This window comes from Glycine max, chromosome 10 (assembly GCF_000004515.6).
Source record: "Glycine max cultivar Williams 82 chromosome 10, Glycine_max_v4.0, whole genome shotgun sequence".
Taxonomy (NCBI): Eukaryota; Viridiplantae; Streptophyta; class Magnoliopsida; order Fabales; family Fabaceae; genus Glycine; species Glycine max.
Genome location: NC_038246.2, coordinates 32,326,665 through 32,350,748, shown reverse-complemented (window position 1 = coordinate 32,350,748; position 24,084 = coordinate 32,326,665). Strand labels below are relative to the sequence as shown.

General features: G+C 35.6%; 2 protein-coding genes across 4 annotated transcripts in view; one reads left to right on the top strand and one right to left on the bottom strand.

The window, feature by feature from the left end:
- Positions 1 to 569: 569 nt before the first annotated feature.
- Positions 570 to 944, bottom strand: LOC112998184 (uncharacterized). The gene has a single exon (XM_026124238.1). The coding sequence runs from the start codon at positions 942 to 944 to the stop codon at positions 570 to 572; it is 375 nt and encodes a 124-aa protein (XP_025980023.1).
- A 7,454-nt stretch (positions 945 to 8,398) lies between these two features.
- LOC100785041 (chromosome transmission fidelity protein 18 homolog) overlaps positions 8,399 to 24,084 on the top strand; it is a 52,543-nt gene continuing 36,857 nt past the window's right edge. Inside the window, exons 1-5 of one of the 3 annotated variants that reach the window (XM_006588983.4) lie at positions 8,399 to 9,110; positions 10,372 to 10,433; positions 10,620 to 10,757; positions 11,273 to 11,548; positions 12,828 to 12,914. In XM_006588983.4, coding sequence (XP_006589046.1) covers positions 8,576 to 9,110; positions 10,372 to 10,433; positions 10,620 to 10,757; positions 11,273 to 11,548; positions 12,828 to 12,914 — 1,098 coding nt within the window. In that variant the 5' untranslated portion in view covers positions 8,399 to 8,575. The remainder of the gene's footprint in view (positions 9,111 to 10,371; positions 10,434 to 10,619; positions 10,758 to 11,272; positions 11,549 to 12,827; positions 12,915 to 24,084) is intronic. The other 2 variants (XM_006588982.4, XM_003535168.5) reach the window with 2 other exon arrangements.

Below are 24,084 nucleotides of genomic sequence, written 5' to 3'. Positions count from 1 at the left end.
GAACCAGAACCAACCATATTTGAATTTTGGTAGAGACTAACTTTATTATTTCCAAATGAACAAGAAAATCCAAATTTGTCCAAACTAGAAATAGAAATCAAATTCCGTCTAAAAGACGGTACAACAAAAGTCTCAAATAAATCCAAATAAAATCTAGTTTTTAACTGTAATCTAAAAGTTCCAATAGCTTCCACTGCAACCTTCTTGCCATCACCCACAAAGATGAATCTTTCATCATCACTTGGCAGTTGACTCCACAGGCAACCCTGCATAGTCATAGTTATATGAGTAGTAGCACCAGAATCTACCCACCAAGTATCTTTAGGTACAAAAGCCAAATTAACTTTTGAACAAACTAGAGTAAGAAATTTATCTTTCTTCACACGCCATGTGGCATACTTGGGACACTCTTTCTTCATGTGTCCCGACTTCTTGGAGACGTAACAGGTAAATTTCTCATCCTTATTTTGTTTCTTTTGCTGAAAAGTCCCTTCCGCAACACCCTTAGTCTTCTTCCTTTACTTATTCTGAGAGGTCGAAGTCAAGTGAGCACTTTCAGTCTTATCTCTCTACAGCCTCTCCTCCTCTTGCACACAATGAGATATAAGCTCATTGAGGGAGCCTTTTTCCTTTTGAGCGTTATAGCTCACTTTGAATTGCCCAAAGTGTGCAGGAAGTGAGATCAAAACCAAGTGCACAAGCAAGTCTTCACCAAGCTCTAACTTAAGTAACTTGAGTTTTGATGCGAGATTGGACATCTCCATAATGTACTCCCTTATGTTCCCTTTGCCTTTATACTTCATGAGGATGAGTTTAGCCAAAAGGTTACTCGTCTCTGCCTTTTCATTTTTGGTAAAGTATTGCTCAATTTCCTCAAGGAATTTCTTTGCACTTTGACCCTCAGAAATAGAGCCCCGAAATGCCTTTGGAATATAGCGCTTCATGATCATAAGGCACATTCAGTTGGACTGATCCCACTTCTCAATTTTTACCTCATTAGAGGTTTCCGGAGTAGGAATGGGTCGTTTTGTCCTCAGTGTCAAGTCCAAATCCATACAGTCAAGAACAATTTCGACAGCTTCCTTCCAGACCTTAAAATTTGTCCCATTCAGCATTGGGATAGAATTCACTTGGATAGTAACATTTGCAGTACTAGTAATATTAACTAAATAGAGAACACAAAATAACATGTTCACAAATAATCAAGCAAGTCATATAAAGTATATATAAGAAGACATGCAAATATTTCCCATAATAGATTCATCACAAGATACCCAACACAACATTAATTCTAGTGTTTGGACAGAAAATTAATTTGTAATTGGTACTCTCAATGCAATGACCAAATATTGACAATTAGTTTTGTCAAATAATAGCCTTTCTTGGTACCGACTATTATTCACAAAAAAAAAACTTTATAATTGTCACATATTTATCATCGCAGATATGTTATTATTTGGCCAAATTGAGTCTTCCTTTGGGCCGATCACAATTCGCATAAATAATTTCATACTAACATCCATGTAATTTAATTAAATCAATTTACACAATAGAAGTCACTTTGGCAAGATAATGGTTCAACCAATTTAATTAAAATTACTGGACACGCAATTAAATGGAAAAGATCTGTAATGGTTAAATTTGCACCCAATTGTGATAGCACTAAATGTTTGAAAAACAACATCATGGTAAACTAATTACGCACCCGAAACAAACATACCACGGTACCATCACAAATTTATACTAACCACATGAATATCATAAATTATCAGTTTATCACTGTTTCATTAAAAAAAACAGTTGGCAAAAAAAAATTATTCATATAAGACAAAAGACCATTGTCTTATTACTAATTCGTATAAACAAAAAATATATATATTTATGAAATTGTGTCATGTACTAAATGCCAACGCTGGATACGTAGAACCTTTATCCCAAATAGAATAATATGCCAGGAAACACGACACAAACAAAAAAATGTACAACCCTGTAAATCAAATGCAGAGGCCTTTTATTAATTCTTAAGAAGAGAAAAACTGTATGGCCATAACACATAAATTTAGGGGTTTTACAATTTTATTGATCAAAATAGTTTCTTCCAAAAATAAAATTAGGGTTCATATAACTAAAATGATCCGGATATAATACATATCGAACAGAGCTTTAAATCCCAATAATTAAACAATAATGGTGGCTCTGATACTACTTTTGGGAATTTTCAATAAACCTTATAAAATACCAAATGAGCACCAAGACACATTACGTTAGATTATCAAGAGGTTTTAAGAAATACCTGGATCCATAGAGCTTGATCAACACGCAGCGGAATCTTATAGTGGTTACGAACAATTGGTTTAATGACCTTCCTCAACCAAATCACCTTCTTCCTTATGGGACCTTCGTTTTCTCTTCAGATGGGGAGAGGAGAAACTGTTTGTTGATTTGGTGTATTGGGGACCATAACCATTCCTTATGTTTTAAACCTATTAGGGTTCCCATTATCCCCTAATGGGCCAAACTGGTTTCCGCTCATTAAGCTCATATCAATTTTCTAACAGCCTAATGGGCTCACTTAAATAGATTACTTTATATTGAATCCATTTAAATGTAAATAACTAATATAAATGTTATAATATAATAAGTAGCCCATATTAATTAATTAGGAATTATAAAATTCCTAACATTTTTTAGTTTTTGGATGAGTTTGACAGTTTACAAATGATTTGATTTGATTAAGAACACCTTGATGAATTTTTGTACACCAAAACAGTATATGTAATTTAATTATGTCACTAATCTCCCATCATAAGTCTTTCCATAATGCAGCAAATGAATTTGACAGCACTCGTCTATTGCAAAGAATGCTTCTAGTCTTTAACACAATTACTTAAATGGAATGGATATTGTTTCTGATGTGTTTAGACTAAGGACTTTGTGCCTATTTATATAGATAAGATACTATCATCATAAATTTTATGATTCCATAATATCAAGATGAAAATATACTCTCAACAACTTTATCATTAAAACTAAAATGTTGTTACTAAATATAAGTCAAGTGGTTGAGAAAACAGGAAAAATGGGTGAGAAAAATTAGGACCACTTTAATTTGATTTCAAAATCAAAACTAACATTATCCTACTTGGTCCAATGTTTCTCACACTTTATGATATCCACAACACTGATAACTTTATCCTCACACCCAAGATGCTAACCACGTGAATCATGGTGGTAGGTTTTCTAAAAATGATTATTACCTTCCATGTATTACAATGTAATCACTCTTAGTAAAATCAACAATTTAACTGAATGAACATGTTCAATATTTATTGAGTCCAAATTACACGTCTTTCTCAACAAAAATGTATACAACAAAATGAGAAGACAAACAAATAACTATAGTTTCACTACAAAATAGGAACTTTATATGACAGAATCAAGTCTCATACTCTTAACATGATCCTTAAATGACTTTGTTTGCATGCCTTTTGTCAATGGATCTACAATCATTAGTCCAGTACATATGTTTTCAATGATGATTTCATTTGCTTTGACATGTTCCCTCATGACTAAATATTTAATGTCAATGTGTTTGCTTCGACTTCCACTTTTATTGTTTTTAGCCAGAAAAACAGTAGTTGAATTATCACTATATCTTGATCGGTCTAGGAATAGAATCAATCACTTGGAGACCGGCCATGAAACTTTTTAACCAAATACCCTATGATGTCGCTTCAAATAATGAAATAAACTCAGCCTCCATGGTAGAAGTAACAACTAATGATTGTTTTGCACTTCTCCAAGATATTGCTCCATTAGCCATCATGAAGATGTATCTAGATGTCAACCTACGAAAGTCAACGCAACCAGCAAAATTTGAGTCTGAGTAGTCAACAACTTCTAAATTGTCAGATCTTTGATATATAAGCTTGTAATCTTTGGTTCCTTGAAGATATCTTAACACTTTCTTTGCAACTGTCCAGTTTTCTATTCTTGGATTACTTTGATATCTCCTAAGCATTCCAACCACAAAAGCAATGTTAGGTCTTGTACACACCTGTGCATACATAAGGCTTCCTACAATGGAAGCATATGGAATGTTTCTCATTTGTTCCCTTTCAAGCTCATTTTTAGGACATTGATTCAAATTGAATCTATCACCTTTCACAATAGGTGTCATGTTGGGTGAACAATCTTTCATCCGAAAGCTTTCTAGAACTTTATTAATATAGGCCTTTTGAGACTAGCCGAGAATCCCTTGAGATCGGTTTCTATGGATCTCTATGCCAATGACATATGCTGCCCTACTCATATCCTTCATGTCAAAAAATTTAGAAAGGAATTGTTTCACTTCATGTAACATCCCAAGATCATTGGTTGCAAGAAGTATATCATCCACATATAAGACTAAAAATATTATTTTACTCTCACTAACCTTGTGGTATATGCATCTATCCATACTATTCTCAACAAAATCAAATGATGAGATGACACTAGGGAATTTCAATTACCATTGGCGTGATGCATGTTTTAGTCCATATATTGATTTCTTAAGCTTGCAAACCAAGTGAGCCCCATCACTAGAGGAAAAACCTTTGGGTTGTGTCATATAAACTTCTTCTAAGTCACCATTTAGAAAATTCATTTTCACATCCATTTAATGTAATTTCAAGTCAAAATGAGCAACTAATGTCATTATGATGTGTAAGGAATTTTTCGTGGATACAGGAGAAAAGGTTTCTCTGTATTCAACTCCTTCCTTTAAGCGAATCCTTTGCCAACCAATCGAGCCTTGTGTCTCTTAATGCTACCTAATGAATCCTTCTTGGTTTTGAAAACCCATTTACATCCAATAGGCTTTATCCTATTAGGCAACTCAACAAGATCCCATACTTTATTATTTGCCATAGATTCCAATTCATCTTTCATAGTATCATACCATAGCTTAGAATTACAACTGTTAATCGCTTGCAAAAACAACTCAGGATCATTTTCAACTCCAAAATCATATTGAGACTCTTGTAAATACACTTGATAATCACTAGGAATTGCAGGTTTCTTTATTCTATTTGATCTTCTCAATGTTAGATCCACATCTTTTGGTTGTTATTTAACAAGTTGTCTTGTGTTTGATGTTGTTCAATAGGTTGCTCAACATTTTGTGTTTGATGTTGTTAAACTAGATCTTCTAGGATAGGATCAACTTGACGTGGAGCTTGTGTTACACGATTTTGGCTTCCAACCTTTCAATAATTCAAATGAGTTTTTAGGGACCGCCTTTGTTGGTGCCCAATTAATATGTATGCAACCGTCTTAAGAGCCTCATCCATAATGAACGAGGAAGTTTGGAATTGCTAAGCATACTTCTTACCATGTCCATTAATGTTCGATTTCTTCTTTCAATCACACTATTTTGATTCGGCAAGCCAGACATAGTGTATTAGGCCACAATACCATGCTCTTGAAGAAACTTTGCAAAAGGACCAAGTGCTTGTCCATTTTCAGTGTATTTGCCATAAAATTTGCCTCCTTTATTTGATCTCACCATCTTTATTTATTTTCCACATTGTTTCTCTATTTCTGTCTTGAAAACCTTAAAGGCATCCAACGCTTCATATTTATTATTAAGCAAGTAAAGATACATGTATCATGAATAATCGTCTATGAAAGAGATAAAATATTTTTGGCCATGTGAGTCCATATCAGGACAACAAATGTCAGTATGTATAATTTTTAATATTTTTGAACTTCTCTTGGCATTTTTCTTTATCTTGTTAGTTTGCTTTCCCTTTATGTAGTCTACACAAGTGCAAAAATCACTAAAGTCAAGAGTCCTAAGTACTCCATCATTCACTAGCCTTTTAATTCTTTCTATGGAGATATGTCCTAGTCTCCTATGCCATAATTTTGATGATTTTTCATTCATGATATGTTTAATACCAAAGTTTTCTTGTGTAGCCATCAAATTATATGGAATTATGTTAGATAAATTAATTTTGAACAAACCGTCATTCAACACACTATTTCCAATAATAGTAGACTTAAATAATAAATCAAATCCGGATGCGTTAAACTTTATTGAGTAGCCCAAAGGAACAAGTCTAGAAACAAAAATTAAATTTCTGGAAAATTCAGGAATATAAAAGACATTATTCAATTCAAAAACAAATCCAAATCCTAAATTAAGTCTACATGTGCCAATAGCCGCCACATGTGAACGGATCCGATTCCTAGAGTAGATGAACCGTTCACCTTCATTTGGCTCCCTCTGGCTTGAGAAGCCTTGCATGGTATTAGAAATCTGAATCATAGTTCCAGAGTCAATAAACCATGTATCATGACAAATACCAGCCATATTAGATTCGAAACATACAAAGGAAAAATGATTACCCTTCTTTCCAAGCCAAGTCTTATGTTTATAGCAGTCCTTCTTTATGTGCCATTTCTTTTTACAAAAAAACACCTAGACTCCTTTTTAATTTTGGCAATAGGAGGTATATGATTCTTTTCCTTCCTTCCCCTCTTCCCCTTATATTGAGTCACGATAAGAGCACCTTCACCAATTTCTTGAGCAAGTCTCCCTTCCTCCTAGACACACATGGTCAAAAGTTCATTGATTGACCATTTCTCTTTATGTATGTTGTATGATATTTTGAAGGGACCATATTGTGATGGGAGTGAATTCAAAATTAGGTGTACCATGAATGACTCAGAAATTTCAACTTGGAGCAACTTAAGTTGAGTCGCTTGATCTCTCATTTTCATAATAAGTTTTTTCACACCTACGACTCCAATGAGCCTCATAGATGACAACTTATACATTAGGGTGCTAGCCAAGGCCTTCTCAAAACTTTCAAATTGTTCATTTATGGCTTTCATGAAATCCTTGACTTTTTGGCTTTCTGGAATTGAACCACAGATACTAGCATAGATATGCGCCTTGATGAACATAATGGAAAGACGATTAGATCTTTTCCATCGTTCGTATAACACAATTTCTTCTGAAGTACTAGAATCTGTAAGCTCAACTGGCTCATCCCTACAAAGAGCATAGTCAAGGTCAGCAACCCCTAAATGGAGGAGAACTCATTCCTTCCATTGCTTATAATTTTCCCTTGTCAATATGGGAACCTCATTTTTTTCATCAGAGATTATCAAAGATTGAACTGTAACATGTAACCAAATATTAGTGCTTATAATAATTTAAAATGCATGTGAATCAATATGTCATCAAAATCTATATGTAGCAACAGAAACATATGTAGATAATATAATGCCAAAAGGAAAATCCTTTTACGTGCAATAAATCTTTTTAATGGAATTAATCATGCTCGTATGTTTTAAAGGAACAACACACTGTGGATCAATAAAATATATAAACAAAATCCATATATATTTAATGTAGCGTAGAAACCTCACAGAAATAGAAAACAAACAATTTGATTTTTTTAAGAAACATTGCAATTGTAATTTAAAAATTATCCACACATAGGCCGAGGAAAACCTGACTCTTATACCAAATGATGAATTTTTGTACACCAAAATCAGTATATGTAATTTAATTATGTTACTAACATCCCTCCATAACTCTTTTGACATCCAGCCATACCTCCTTTTGACAACACTTATCTATTACAAAGAATGCTTATAGTCTTTAACATAATCATGAGTATTATTTTATGATGTGCTTAGACTAGAGACTCTATGCCTATTTATATCGATTAGATCCTATCCATCATAAAAAATTGATATCATGATGCAAATATACTCTCAACAACTTTATGGTTATAGCAAACATGTTAACATAAAAAATTGATATCATGATGCAAAACTAACACATCTCATATATATATATATATATATATATATATATATATATATATATTGTTTGTGAGATCTAAGATTTGATAATGGTTATATTTATGCTTATTTATTTATTTTTATAGACAAATAGTACAATGCTTTTAATAATTATTAGTGAGGAAATATATCAGACAAATTTTATTAAAAATTATTTATAAAATTTATTTCATGAGCTTTAATTGAAAATAGTTAAACCAAAACACATTTTCAATACTTACATTTTCTGGAAACGGAAAACAAGAAATTAACCAAACAAGTTTTCTAAACTTAAAAACGATTTTTTTTCACAAAATAAAAACAAAAAATAAAATAAAAAATATTTTCTCAAACCAAACAAAACAACTTCTTACTTTCTAAATTCTGAAAGTTTGGAAGAATAAAAATTATTTCCAGAAAAAATAAATAAAAAAATGTAATATTTTTTTTTTCTCAAACCAATGCTCTCCTAATTTTATTTTATTTTTCCATCAAACAAGTACTGTTGATATGGTTTTTTCCCCCCACTTAATCAACGGTCTACAAGCCTTGACATTCTTTTGTCAGTTTTGTGCAGGTATATATAAATCAATAGCAACACTGCCTCCAAGGCCAGCTATCTTTTCTCCCCTTCCCGCCAAAACCAGTCCATAGTTAACCTACACAAACCCTGCTTCCCAATTCTCAATTCTCACACAAATTGAAACCTCTCTCTCTCCAAACACCACCAATTGACATGGATGATATGGACATGGACATTCCACTCCCTGAAGAACTCGAATTTCTCGAATCAAATTCTCACTTTGCCGAACAACAAGAAGAAGAAGACCGTCACTATTACTTCCCAGACCTAGACCCCACCGCCGAAATTCATGAATCAAATTCTCAACAATCGCCGCCACCGCCAGATCTCGCTGCTCCTTCGGCGGAGCCCGAATCCAGCGGCCACAAGCGATCGTGTCCGCCTTCTCCTTCTCCTCCCGAAGAGGAGAAGAGAGCGAAAGTTAGGGTTGCAGTTGAGGAGGATTCCTCCGCCGCGGCCGCCGACGAGGACTGGCTCCGGTACTCTCCTCCGCCGGTTCCGGAGGGGGAGCCGGCGGTGGAGGAAATGGCGTTCGAGAAGGAGAAGACGCTGTCGAGGTACGCCTCGGAGATCGACGGCGAGTGCATGCCGATCACCGCGCCCAGCGGCAACAGGGTGTACGCGAAGCTTAACCGGTTTCAAGGAGAGGAGCGCGTCACGAAGCTTGATTACAATGGATATTCTACTGGTACCTTTTTTTTTTCTTTAAAATTTTAATAAACAATCAATTTCGTTCCTTACAATTCCTAGAATAATAAAACTATTTAACTAATCCCTGAAATATTTTATATTCGATACTTTAGTCCTTCAGATGGTGTTTTCTTTAGTAAATTGAGGGACCGAGGTTATTGCACTTTTTTCTTCTTCTTCAATATTACTCTCTCTGCTAGTAATTCCTAGAGAAATAAACTATTTGACTAATTTTACTACCCCTCTCGTAATAATTTCTTGAGAAATTAAATTATTTAAATAATTCCTGAAATATTGAATATTCATCAATTTCATCAATCATCACTTTTGTCCTTAAGTTGATGCTGAGATATTTCAGTAGTATGGTTTAGCGATTAATTTGAAGGTTTTTTTTTTCTTTTTCTGTAAGTGTTTTATTTTTGGGGGGATGGGGGTGAGGTGACTATCTAACATGGTTTTTAATATTTCTAGGACTGCTCAAGTATTTTTTATTTTAAGGATTACTTAACAGGGAGGGTAATAGTACAAGGACGAAATTGATGGTTTACTTTTTTTTTTTTTTTTTCATGTGCCTAGCTAATTAAGATCAAATTTTGGATGAAATTTTTAAAAGAAAAAGTGGATATTTTTTAAAAGCCTGAACTGAATATGCACTAAGATTATTTGCGTTTTCACAATTTCAGATCTTGAGGGTATTTTGGAGGAAAGGTTTTGGAACAAAAGAAAAGGAAGGATAATTTATGAATTAAGAGAGTTATATAATTTTTTTTAAAAGTAAATAAAACGCTAGGACATTAAATTAATGATAGTTTATCATTATATTTGTTTTCTTTTAAATGATTATCAAATTAGAGAATATTTATTAGAAATTGTGCAAAGAGAGAAAGGATAGGCATAGAACTGCTGAGTCCATGTGTTCGAATGGCACTACAGAGTTTGATTTATACAAGCTTAGTACAATAAATGCACATAATTAGACGATATTTTGTTCCTCCAAATCAAATAGGATTTGGCTATACATCAGATATGACTTGCCTACAAACAGCTATTCAATAAATACAAAATATTTGAATCGGATTTTAAACAGAAATGAAGATATTCCTTTCTTTTTTCCCTTCCAAAATCTGACTCCCGGACATTACTTTAGGATCCAACTTTGTTAGAAATACGATTGTTTTAATATGAGGTTTTCGCTTAAATTTTGATAATGATCTTTGTTTGATACTGAGCTAATTTGCTTGAATTGTATTTGGTTGCAGAACTTAGTTCAGAACCAGTTAATGTTATACTTGAGAGGTTGGAGCAAGAGGCTTTTGCTAAGGTTTGGACTAAAGAGTTAACAATGCATTTTCCGAGCTTCTGATTTTCTGAAACTTGAATGAAAATTTCAGTGTTTTTGGATTGTGGTTGTTTCACTTGTTTGTTACTTGGAAAACGTCTAAAATTTGTTATCATACATGACTGGTAATGTTTCTGATTGCATATTCTTGTTCTTGTAATGCTGAAGGCCTTGGAAGCTAGTTCTGAAGGCCAAAGTGTTCTAGACGTTCCTGAAGCGCAAATGGTTCATGAGCGACTTTGGGTTGATAAATATGCTCCAAAATCATTTACTGAGCTTCTAAGTGATGAACAGACAAATCGCGAGGTACAATGTTGCTATAACCTTTAGTTATGAAAATTATTGGTGTATGTAAATGTATAACTGTGAAAACAGTTTTGTATAATGATTGTAAGGGCTGTTAGCTTTTGCTAACAGCACCCATCCAGTGTTAAATAGTTATTGTAAGGGCTGTTAGCTTATGCTAACAGCACCCATCTAGTGTTAGTCAGTAGTTCAGAGAGTGTAAGGGCTGTTAGTCTTTTCTAACTGCACCTCATTAGGATCAGGCAGTTAGATTCTGTTAGTCTGTTAGGATTAGTTAGAATCAGTTATGGTTAGTTCAGCAGTGTAGAGGTCTATATATACCACAATTGTAACTAACTCTAACTAACTTTTTCAGATCAATAATATCAGTTTTCTTCTTCAGTTTTCTGTTCTCTCTCAGTTTATTGAAAAAAAATCATTTATTAAAACTGCTATAGTTAAAGATATACTATTCTTTGGCTTTCTTGGCTTGGCTTCTGTTGCCATTGATAGATTTGACTGGTTGTCTAGGACAGGTACTCTTGTGGTTGAAACAATGGGATTCTATTGTGTTTGGATCTGAAATTCGAAGCACATCAGATGACGTTTTGTCTGCTTTGAAACGACATTCTTCCATTGTCCACAATCAGAAACCATTGAATTCAAAGTTTCCAAGGATGAGCAGAGGACCCAGATGGAGTAATGGGAGGAGGTATAAAAATTCTAGAAGTATGGATGAAAGTGGTAGTTCAAAGAGTATTCAAGATATATGGAATGCAAAGTCAAGGAATATTGGTCCTCCAGAACCAAAGGTAATTTATAATAATTGTCTGTTTGCATTTTCATTGAGAATTGTCTGGTTAATATGATTTATAGTCAAATGGTTACTCTTACATAGCCATCCATGCATTTGTCATTTTGAGAAGAAAATATGCAATGCCAGGTAGACTTGTGCTATTATTTGTGAAGACTGAAGACTGGTGACCATTTGTAATGGGTTGGTCATAATTAACAAGTTAACTATATGTTTCTTCTGGACCGATCAAGGGTGGGTTTAGAATATGTATTAGTATTTGGGATAATGTATTTGTGTTGTGATTAGTATTTTGATTGTGTGTGATCTCTTTCACTAAACATGTAATGGTTGGGTTTGTAACAATGAACTATTGAGTATTGACTCTTTTTTTGATAGATAATTTTGGAAAGCAGTTGACTTTTTCTTGAAATGTAAACATTTTTCTTCTTGATGATTTTTTATATATTGGAAATATGTCTATTCTTTCAGCTTCCACCTGAGCATTTTGCCCTCATGTTTTCTGATTATTTGATAGTTTATGGAGAAAAATACTTATCTTCCCTCCAAATCATATTCTAAAATTCTCTAGAATACTTGTTAATGGGCTGTCACTCCAGATCCAAGTGGTCCAAATTCCCATCTTATATGTTTTTTAATGGATTCTACTGAAAAATCTTTTAATTTTTGAACTCTTTTTGGACTTTTAATATTTAAAGCATTTTGTATAAAACAACAGATATACTACCTCCTTCCCTATATATAAGATTCTTTTGAAAAATTTAGTTGTCCCTTTTTATAAGACCCTTTTTAATTGTCTCTTGCATTAATTATTTTTTGGCCAAAATGCCCTTAATTATTTACAATTTTTGAAATCAGTAAACAATAAAAGCTATAAATTAATAAGATAAATTTATTTCCTCTCGTGAGGATTGGAAAAGATGACTAACACACATTAATTAGGTAGAAAGTAATTAAGTAAAAAGAGTGAGACAAGTCTTAACAATTTTAATGGTAATTTTGAAAATATTATATAAATTGTTAATGTATTATAATGGGTGCGAATTAGTTAAAAGAGTCTTATATTTAGGGATGGAGTTAGTATTAATGTAATGATTCTTGATAATATTTTCCATATGATCCTTCTAATCATGCAATATTGCAATTGCACTATGCTCATTGTTTTGTTTGTACATGGCATAAGATGCAGCCATTTGATTTATAATGTGTTATGATACCAACCGATAGATATAGAGTGTTGAATCCCATTGTTAACTGAATTTTCATAATGATTGCAGATCCTTCTGCTCTGTGGACCACCAGGTCTTGGAAAAACAACACTTGCACATGTAGCTGCTAGGCAATGTGGATATCATGTGGTGGAGGTATTTTTCTGTATTATTTTATGTATAGAATCATGGGTCTTCAAGCTGTAACCTCTTTTACTTTTTATTTATTAAATGATGAAATTTATAATGTTATATTTTTGCTGATGTTTTATGCATTTAGTATCATTTTCTTGCCTAAATTTGTTGGTGATTTTATGAATTATGCAAAAACTGTTTTCACTTACTAGAAATTATCTATTCATTTGATAGAAGGGATTTTTACTTGTATGTATTAGAGTAGTATATAGGGAGGTGCAGTATTCAACTGCACACTCACTTAACTATGTTAGTCACAGAGTTAGTTACTCAGTTAAGTTCCAGTGTTAGTTAAGAGTTGGTTAGAAGGTTAGTTAGTAATTACTAACTGTTCTAGAACTCTATAAATCTCTTTGTAATAGAATCAGTTGCCCAATCATAATAACAATTGCTGATTCTAAAGTTCTTTCTCTCTTTTACTCTTTATCTTTTATCTTCTGCAGTTCTATTAAGAACTCTTTTAGGGTATCTAGAGCTTGGTGACGGTCACCAATGGCGTCACAACAGAATACGTTGCTTTCTGCTTCTTCATTCCTGAATTCAATTTCTCAGACTTGATGATTCAACTTTTCTCTGGCGACAACAAGTCGAACCAGTTATCAACTCCAATCGACTTCAGTGATTCGTCGCGAATCAACAGATTCCGCTCCGCTTACTCTCTAAAGATGATCGTGACGCTGACTTTGAGAATCCAGCATATGAAAGTTGGGAGCAATAGGATCATGTGCTCCTCACATGGCTTCAATCGACACTCTCTACGTCGATTTTATCGTGAGTTCTAGGATGCACCCACTCCTATGAGGTATGGGAACGCATTCATGATTATTTTCAAAAGCAAGCGATAGCCATAGCTTGCCAACTTTGCACTCAGTTTCGAGCTACGACACTTGCAAGCAAATCGATGCGCAAGTTTCTTTAGTAGATTCGAGCAATTTTCAACTCTCTTGCTTCCGTTGGAAGCCCGATTATGCTTCAAGAGAATATTGGTTCTATTCTTGAAGATCTTTCGCTAGATTATTCGTGGTGGCGCTGGTGATGGCGGTGGCCGTGGTTGTGTTGCAGGTTGCTTCGCTAATTTTCAATGTCAAGTGTGTTACAAGTATGGGCACACTGCTTCTGTTTGTCATTTTTGCTTTGATGGATGTTGAAGATATACTTTTGTATCTGCATAATATTTTATTTTTTCAGTTTTTAAAATAGGATTTAGTAAATAAGTTGGTTTCCTATATTTTAGGAGTAAGTCAGTTTTGATGGATTAGCCTAGTCAATAAGTGGTTCCTATCTTTAAGGAGCGAGTTAGTTTTAATATTCTGATTTGCTAATATCTTGTTATCTAATTAGTTTATCTTTTGCTATTTATTGTATTACTGCTGAGAACAATTTGAATTAGAATAGAATAATTCTATTTCCTTCGCATACACATTGTCTCTCTTCTTTCCTCTGTTTTTTTATAATTTCCTCCACAAAATCAACAATTGGTATCAGAGTCTTATTATTACGGGACTTCTACCATGGAAGGTGAAACAAGTTTTTCCCACATAACTCTTCCAATCTTTGATGGAGAGAATTATGATCTTTGGAAAGTGAAAATGCAATCCTACATGGAGTCTTTGGATTTGTGGGATGCTGTGGAAGAGGATTATGAAATATATCCGCTGTCTGAAAATCTCACCATGGCCCAAATTAAAAATTACAAGGAAAGAAAGATGAAGGCAAAGGCGAGGTCATGTTTGTTCACTGGTGTTTCACTAATGATATTCATCAGAATTATGACTCTTAAATCACCCAAAGCAATTTGGGATTATCTGAAAGAGGAATACGCTGGAGATGATAGAATACGAAGCATGCAAGTGCTGAATTTAAGGAGGGAATTTGAGCTTCAAAGGATGAAAGAGTCAGAGACAATCAAAGAATACTCAAACAAATTGTTGGGTATTGCCAACAAGATAAAGTTGTTGGGAAGTGATTTTGCTGATTCGAGAATTGTAGAGAAAATTTTGGTAACGGTGTCGGAGAGGTATGAAGCATCTATAGCTTCATTGGAGAACACAAAGGATCTGTCGAAAATCACATTGGTAGAAATGCTACATGTCCTGCAAGCTCAAGAGCAACGAAGGTTGATAAGGCAAGATCGTGTTGTCGAAGGTGCTTTGCCCGCCAAACATCATGAAGTTGATGAAAGCAAAAAGGATTTTTTCTAGAAGAATCAACCAGCAAGCAACAAAAATAGTGCAAACAACCAAAACAAAGGTAAGGATAAAAAGAAAAATTATCCACCTTGTCAGCATTGTGGCAAAAAAGGTCATGCACCTTTCAGATGTTGGAGGAGACCAGATGCAAAATGTAACAAGTGCAACCAGATAAGGCATGAAGCGGTGATCTATCCCAACAAAAATCACCATGATGAGGGAGCTCAGATTGCTAATCAAGAAGGGGAGGATAAGTGGATAAGTTGGTGACCCTCCAAAGGCAGTTTCTGTGGGGGGGGGGGGGAACTCAACACCATAACAGAATTCCTTGGGTCAAGTGGGCTGACATCTGCAATCCGAAGATTGATGGGGGATTGGGAATCAAAGACCTGTCCAATTTCAATGCAGCCTTAAGGGGAAGATGGATCTGGGGACTAGCTTCTAATCACAACCAGCTTTGGGCCAGACTTCTTACCTCCAAATATGGAGGTTTGGCAGACTTGCAGAGCAGTAGAGTTAAAGGGTGGCATTCTTCGTGGTGGAAGGATCTCAGAAAACTTTATCACCAGCCAGATTTTCAGATTATTCACCAAAATATGACCTGGAGGGTTGGATGTGGGGATAGGGTAAGGTTTTGGCAAGATCCATGGATAGGTCAGGGATGTAGCCTTCAGCAGAAGTACAATCAATTATTTTTGATTAGCAGACAGCAAAACCTGTCCATTTCTAACATGGGGAAATTTTCTCAAAATACATGGAGCTGGGATTTTAGATGGAGAAGGAACCTATTTGATTATGAGAATGAGCAAGCCATAGCTTTCATGGAAGATATATCTGCCTTTTCTATTCATCAGCAGTTGCAGGATATTATGGTATGGCAAGCAGAACCTAATGGACTCTATTCTACCAAGTCAGCTTATAGGCTCTTGATGCCTACCAATAGTTCTGGACAGCACATTAGGAATTTTCAGATTCTAATGAAGCTTAAAATCCCCCCAAGGGCTGACATGTTTTCTTGGAGATTGTTTAGGGATAGACTTCCTACCAGGGCCAATTTGCTTAGGAGAAATGTGGTTCTACAACAAACTATGTGTCCCCTTTGTGGAAATCACCAGGAGGAGGCTGGCCATCTCTTTTTTCATTGCAGAATGACTATAGGGCTGTGGTGGGAATTTATGAGCTGGACCCGGTTTAAAGGAGCTTTCTCAGCTGACCCAGCAACACATTTTATTCAATTCTGTGAGGGCTTTGGGACACAGAGGAATCATAATAGGAGGTGTATATGGTGGATTGCTCTAACTAGTACTATTTGGCAACACAGGAATTCCCTCCTGTTTAAGGGCACACCATTTGAACCTCCCAAAGTGTTGGATGATGCTCTATTTCATGCTTGGTCTTGGCTTAAAGTTTCAGAAAAAGGTTTTAATATTCCATTTAACCATTGGTCTTTCACTCTTCCGGAGACCTTTGGTTAACTTGTAATATTTCCTTCGTGGTGGGTATTGGTGGGTTTTGCTTTTGGAAGGTGGCATTTTCAGTGCCTTGTATTTGTTATCTCAGTACCTCTGGTACTGCTATGCTTTAATATTATTAATAATATAATTTTGCCTTCCAAAAAAAAAAAAAGAAGAGGAGGACCAACTGTTTGTGGCCACATGCTTCTTGAGTAGTGAATCAAGTGAAAGTTGGTTGATTGATAGTGTTTGTACGAACCACATGACATATGATAAGACTCTATTCAAGGATTTGAAGCCAACTAATGTCTCAAAGGTCAGAATGGGGAATGGTGGCTATATTCCAGTTGCAATTTCAACGTGTTCAGGTATCAAATTAATATCAGATGTTCTTTATGTACCTAACATTGATCAAAACTTGCTAAGTGTAGGTCAGTTGATTAAAAAGGGATTTAAAGTGTCCTTTGAACATCAACATTGCTTTATCTTTGACATTGTTGGCCGGGAAGTTCTAAGGGTTAAAATGAAAGGTAAAAGCTTCTCATTTGATCCAGCAGAGAAGGAGTATACAACCTATTTCACTCAAGTCACACCCACGGAACTTTGGCACAAGAGACTTGGTCATTGCCATCTTGAAAGAATGCTAAACATTAAAAAAAGGAAATATGCAAAAGAAAATTTGAAGAAGTTTCAAATGGAGGAATGCAAATCTGTTAGCACACCAATGAATCAAAAGGAGAAGTTCAGCAAGGAAGAAGGTGTTGATAACATTGATGAAGGATATTATAGGAGCTTCATTGGATGTCTAATGTATCTCACTACAACAAGGCCAAACATTCTATTTACTCAAAAGAACAAAACTGAAATTTTTGTTGACAATCAAGTAGCCATTGCTATTGCAAACAATCCCGTGTGTCGTGGGAAGACTAAACATTTCAATATCAAGGTCTATTATTTGATAAAAATGCAACAAAGTGAAGAAGTGAACTTAATTTACTGCAAGTCTAAAGATCAACTAGCTGACATGTTTACAAAGTCACTACCTATCAACAAACTTGAACTCTTAAGACAAAGAATTGGAGTTTGCAATTCCAAAAGCAAGGAGTGTTGAAGATATACCTTTATAACTGCATAATATTTTATTTTTTCAGTTTTTAAAATAGGATTTAGTAAATAAGTTGGTTTCCTATATTTTAGGAGTAAGTCAGTTTTGATGGATTAGCCTAGTCAATAAGTGGTTCCTATCTTTAAGGAGCGAGTTAGTTTTAATATTCTGTTTTGCTAATATCTTGTTATCTAATTAGTTTATCTTTTGCTATTTATTGTATTGCTGTTGAGAATAATTTGAATTAGAATAGAATAATTCTATTTCCTCCGCATACGCATTGTCTCTCTTCTTTCCTCTGTTTTTTTTATAATTTCCTCCACAAAACCAACAATGGAAACTATCAGCCAAATTCCTCTTTAGTCCTTCATGATCCTACCTCGCAGAATTATGGGCCTCAGAATCAGTACAATGGTGCTTCTGGTCAGAGTAATGCTAACCCTATTTCTGGGCAGTATTATGGTGATTCTCGTCCCTCAAATGTCTGGACCAATAACAACTACAAGTCTGCTAATACTGGAAGTAACCCCAACCCTAGTGCTATGTTAACTAATGTCCCTAATCAGTCAACTTCCACAAACAACAATTGGATTCCAGATTCAGGTGCTTCCTTTCATGTAACTGGAGCGTCTCAAAACATTCAAAAAATTGAGCCTTTTGAAGGTCCTGATCAAATTTTCATTGGCAATGGTCAAGGTTTGCCTATTTCTTTGTCTCTTTGTCTCTTCATCTATTGCATGTGCCTCATATCACTAAAAACCTTATTAGTGTCAGCCAGTTTGCTAAAGATAATAGAGTCTTTTTTGAGTAACATCCTAATTTTTGTGCTGTGAAATCTCAGGTAACCAATGAGGTTTTGCTTCAAGGCAATGTTGGTCCTGATGGTCTTTACAGCTTCTCCAACATCAAGCTTCACCATCTTGTGTCTGCTTCTTCTGCTCTTGCTTGTATTTCAACTGTTGAAAAGTTTTCTGTGACTTCATGTAATAGGTCTGAAAATTTCATTGTAAATCCATGTACTAGTACTAGTTCTCTATGGCATGATTGTCTTGGTCATCCTAATTCTCATGGACTGCAACTAGTCTTGCTAACACACTGTAAAATGCCTACATCTAATTAAAATTCTGAGTTTTTGTTCAGCTTGTGCAGTGGGCAAGTTGCACAGACTTCCTTTCCTTCTGAATCTGTTTACACTTCTCCCCTAGAGTTAAGTTACAGTTATCTTTCGGGACCTGCCCATGTTTCCTCAACCAATGGTTTTTCATACTACATAACCTTTGTTGATGCATATTCTAGGTTTACTTGGATTTATCTTTTCAAAACCCAATCTGAAACCTCAAATGTTTTTAAAAAATTTAAGGCTATGGCAGAAGTACAGTTTAATTCCAAAATCAAAAGCCTTCAAACTGATTGAGGAGGAGAATTTAGACCATTAAAATCCTTTTTGGCTAACTGTGGTATTCAACACAGACCGATTTGTCCCACACCCATCATCAAAATGGGGTTGTGGAAAGAAAACACAGACATATAGTTGAGTTAGTTCTTACCTTACTTCATCATGCTTCTTTACCTCTCAAATTTTGGTATTCTGCTTTTTGCACAACTGTCTACTTGATAAATAGATTACCTTCAGCATCCTTTAAGTTTGAAATACCTTATCATGTGTTGTTTCAAAAGCTTCCTGATTACAGTTTCCTCAAAACCTTTGGGCATTCTTGCTTTCCCTTGCTCAGACCTTATAACAACCACAAATTAGACTTTAGGTTTCATGAAGTATCTTCTTGGGGTATTCTACATCTCATAAAGGGTATAAATGTCTGTCTCCCTCTGGAAGAGTTTATATCTCTAAGGATGTGATCTTCAATGAGTCAAAGTTTCCTTATGGTGACCTATTTGAGTCCTCCTCTCCTTCTAGTCAGTCTAACTCTTCTTTAACTCTGCATTACTTCCCTCCTATTCCCATTATACAACCCTCAACTAATCCTCAGCCTAGTTCTGATTTTGTTCAGTCTTCTCGTACTGCACAAACAGATCAGTCTAATGTTGATCTTTCCATTCACCTCACAGAACAGTCAACAGTGTCACCCTTTAGTGACCAGCTCAGAATCCACACCCTCATCTCTTCCTCCCACTTCACCTCACAGACCACCAAATACATATCCCATGCAAACCGGATCGAAGTCTGGAATTCATTTACCAAGAGTTAACCCCACTCTTTTGTTGGCTCATTGTGAACCCAAATCTGTTAAGCAAGCCTTAACAGATCCAAATTGTCTCTCTGCCATGCAGCAAGAGTATGGAGCCTTGATGAAGAATAATACTTGGAGTCTGGTTCCTCTGCCACCAGACTGAAAACTCATTGGGTGCAAGTGGGTTTTCATAGTCAGAAAATGCAGATGGCTCTATTAACTAGTACAAAGCCAGATTAGTTGCAAAGGGTTTTAATCAAGTGGCTGGTTTTGATTTCTGAGACTTTCTCTCCTGTTGTGAAACCTGTGACAATCTGACTTATTTTGTCTTTGGCGCTAACTAATCAGTGGCAACTAGCTCAGCTGAATGTCAACAATGCTTTTCTGAATGGATTACTCAATGAGACTATTTTTTTTTTTTTTTTGCTCAGCAAAAGTAAGTATCATATATATAAATGAGTACCAGAGGTACTGTAGATACATAAGGGGATTGGATTAACAGCTGGTTCAGAATGCCAAGATACATGTAATTCTCTTTAAGTACCTCTGGTACTATTGCTCCTATTAATAATATTATATTTTCTGCCTTCCAAAAAAAAAAACATGTAATAAGAACCAGCTGAACCCGAGGAAAGAGAACAATTACGCAGCACTAATTACTTATAATACTACAGCTACCATCCTTTCCTAATTACAAGAAGCTGCTGTGAGATGAGAGGACCAGTGATTGAAATGCAGGGTGAAACCCTTCTCCAAAAGTTTAAGCCATGTCCATAATAGAAAAATCGCATCTTCCATCACTTTACTTCCTTCGAAAGTTTGATTAGCAAAGATCACCCCATTTCGATGCTTCCAAATGGTTCATGTTAGCACTACCCACCAGCACTTCCATCTTGTTGCTTTAGTTCCAGCAGCAGACCCACTTACATGTTGCAGAAAATGGTCCTTGGGATTTTGTGGGAATACACCCCTTGTGTTTATCCATTGCAAAGACTCCCACCATAAAGGGAGAGTTTTGTTGCAGTTGAAAAACAGATGTGCTGCAGTCTCCTCGGAGGTGTTGCATAGAGGGCACCTTAGGTCATTTAACTCCACTTGTCTACTTCTCAGGTTGATTCTAGTTGGTAATCGATCTCTGATGAGCCTCTAAGCGAACACTGCTGCCTTGGATGGAATCTTAAGCTTCCAAAGATCCACGAAGGTCCGATCTTCATTTTCTCCCCTACTCAATGAGACTGTATATATGTCTCAACCACCAAGATTTCAAGACACTAATTCTTCTCTGGTATGAAAACTAAATAGAGCTCTTTATGGCCTCAAGCAGGCTCCCAGGCAATGGTTTGAAAGGCTTCAGACTACCTTACTTCAGTTTGGGTTTGTGGCAAGTAAATGTGATCCCTCTTTGTTCATTTACTAGACCAAATCGCGCACTGTATATCTCCTTGTGTATGTTGATGATATTATAATTACTGGAAGTTCTATATCTTTAATTCAGCATCTTACCTCTCAGTTGAACTCAAAATTCTCTCTCTAACAGCTTGGTTTGTTAGATTACTTTCTTGGAATAGAGGTGAAGACACTCTGGCTGACAAATCAATTCTGCTTACTCAAAGCAAATATATCAGAGATTTATTGCTGAAAACCAGTACGGCAGAAGCTCAATCCATTGCTTCCCCTATGGCTTCTAGTTGCAGGCTGACATAATCAGGCTCAGAACCTTTCTCTGATCCAACTCTACAGATCTGTGGTTGGGGCTCTTCAATTGTTGACTATTACTAGACCAGAGATCTGTTTCTCAGTGAATAAAGTCTGCCAATTTATGGCTAATCCATCAGAATCTCACTGGATTGCAGTCAAGAGAATTTTAAGGTTCTTGAAGGGTACTGTTCTTCATGGTCTGCATCTAAAGCCTGCTGCCTCAGGCCAGCCCTACACTCTGAGGGCCTTCTGTGATGCAGATTGAGCTTCAGATATTTATGGTAGGAGATCCACTTCAGGTGCAGCAATCTATTTTTGGCTCAAATCTCATCTCCAGGTGGTCCCGCAAGTAGCAAGAGGTTGCTAGGTCTAGCACAAAGGCAGAATACCACAGTCTAGCTTAGACCACTGCTGAGATATCTTGGATCCAAACACTGTTGACTAAACTTCAAGTTCCTTTCTACACTTGCAACAATCAAAGTTCTGTGGCCATTGCTCATAATCCTGTTCTCCATGCCAGAATAAAGCATATGGAGATAGATGTCTTTTTTGTTAGGGAAAAAGTTTTGACTAAGCAGCTTATTGTACATCATATCCCTGCCATTGACAAATTGGCTGATGCTTTAACCAAACCCCTATCTCCTACTACATTCAGTTTTCTGAGGACCAAACTTAATGTGATTGAGTCTGTTTCAAAGACTCAACCACCTTGAGTTTGAGAGAGGGGGGGGGGGGGGGGGGGGTATTAGAGTAGTATAAAGGGAGGTGAGGTATTCAACTGCATACTCACTTAACTATGTTAGTCACTGAGTTAGTTACTCAGTTAGTAATAACTAACTGTTCTAGAACTCTATAAATACTTCTCCTTGTAACAGAAATCAGTTACCCAATCAAAATTAAAATTTCTGATTCTAATGTTTTTTCTCTCTTTTACATTTTATCTTTTATCTTATTCAGTTCTGTTAAGAATTCTTTTAGTATGTATTAGAGATATAGATTACTTGGATTAGTTAGTTACAAGTTAGTTATTAGTTTAGTTAGTTACAAGTTAGTTACTCTTGTAACAAATTATGTAACAACTTACTAGCATTAGTTATATAAGGCACAACGTATTCATGTAATGAGTGAGTTTTGCTCATTTGAGCATTATCCAAAATAATATTCAGTTTTTCCTTTTCTCCATTTTTCTCTCTTCCATTTGCATTCATTCATGACAGACATAAGATTTATCATGGTATCAGAGCTTCAGCTGAAGTTGGTTCGGATGTTGAGACTACGGGATCAGATTCAGCTGCTGCATACTGCTGATGAACATCGTTACTTGGGCCATGGGTGCTTGATTCTGCTCCAACAGATGAGCTGCTTGTCTCTTCCTAGTTTTTCTTTTCCTGGCCAATATAATGCTACGATTCCTTTCTGGTATGCATCCATACTTGATTACATCCGAAAAAGCCAATCTTTCATCCTTCATCACCCAAATCTTCCATTTCCACATCCTTGTCTTCACTTGTATCAGCAATTGGAACATCCATAGTCACAGTTTTCCCATGTCGACCATCCTCACCCTCAATTTTCTTCCAATATCTTTTGCCTCCTTCCACTCCAACCTCAAAAGAACCACCTTCAGAGTTCAACTTTCCAGCACTTTCAGTGTCACCTCCATAGGAAAACATTAAGTTCCTATCTCTCTCTCTCTCTTTTTTTTTCTCGCCTGCTCAAAGCCATTTTCTTAGTTCCTGGTGGAATAAGCATTTTCAACTATGGCACTTTATGTAACCACCTTATCCTTCAATGGTGGAATAAGCATTTGCATAGCCAGAGTAAGTTTCTCCATGTCTAGCAATTTTTGTCTACATGGTGTTTTATTAAATGCTTCTGAAGATTTTGGCTTATTGTTTTCAGCCTTTTAGGCTTGTTTTGATGATTTTAGCTTCTGCCATTTGTGGTGGTTAAGCATTGTTCATTTGTTTGCTTTTGTCGATGGTGGTTAAGTCTTGGTTGTTGTTGATTCACAAAGTGTTTGTGAAAAGTCCTCATTGAAGACAGATTTTGTATTCTTCTATTTTTTTATGCTTTATGTTTATGTGAGCTTTTGTCCATGGTGATTAAGCATTGTTTGAGCTTTTGCCATGGATGGTTAAGCATTGAATTGTTTTGCTTCTGTCTTGAGTGATTAAGCATTGATTTTAGCTTTTGCTCTTGATGGTTAAGCTTTGATGCTTTGAGCTTCTGCCAAATGGCCTTGTTGTTGCCTTTGCTTGGTGGTTAAGCTTTGATGTTTGCTTTGGACTCTTGGAAGAAGATTGAGAAAGCCGATATTGATCGAAGATTTTTAGGAGCTATGCACCATGACTGCCCCTACATTTTGATTTGTTTCTAAATTTCTGTTTTGGCCGATGTATTTCTGACATGTTTAGCTATATTCCAATTTTACAGACTTTATTTTCGTTTCCTTTGATGTAAATGTATTATCTTCTTCAAGCTGGAAGTGCTTTT

Excerpts from the sequence above, each read along its gene's own strand:
- LOC112998184 (XM_026124238.1), bottom strand. The coding sequence starts at position 944 with ATGAAGCGCTATATTCCAAAGGCATTTCGGGGCTCTATTTCTGAGGGT.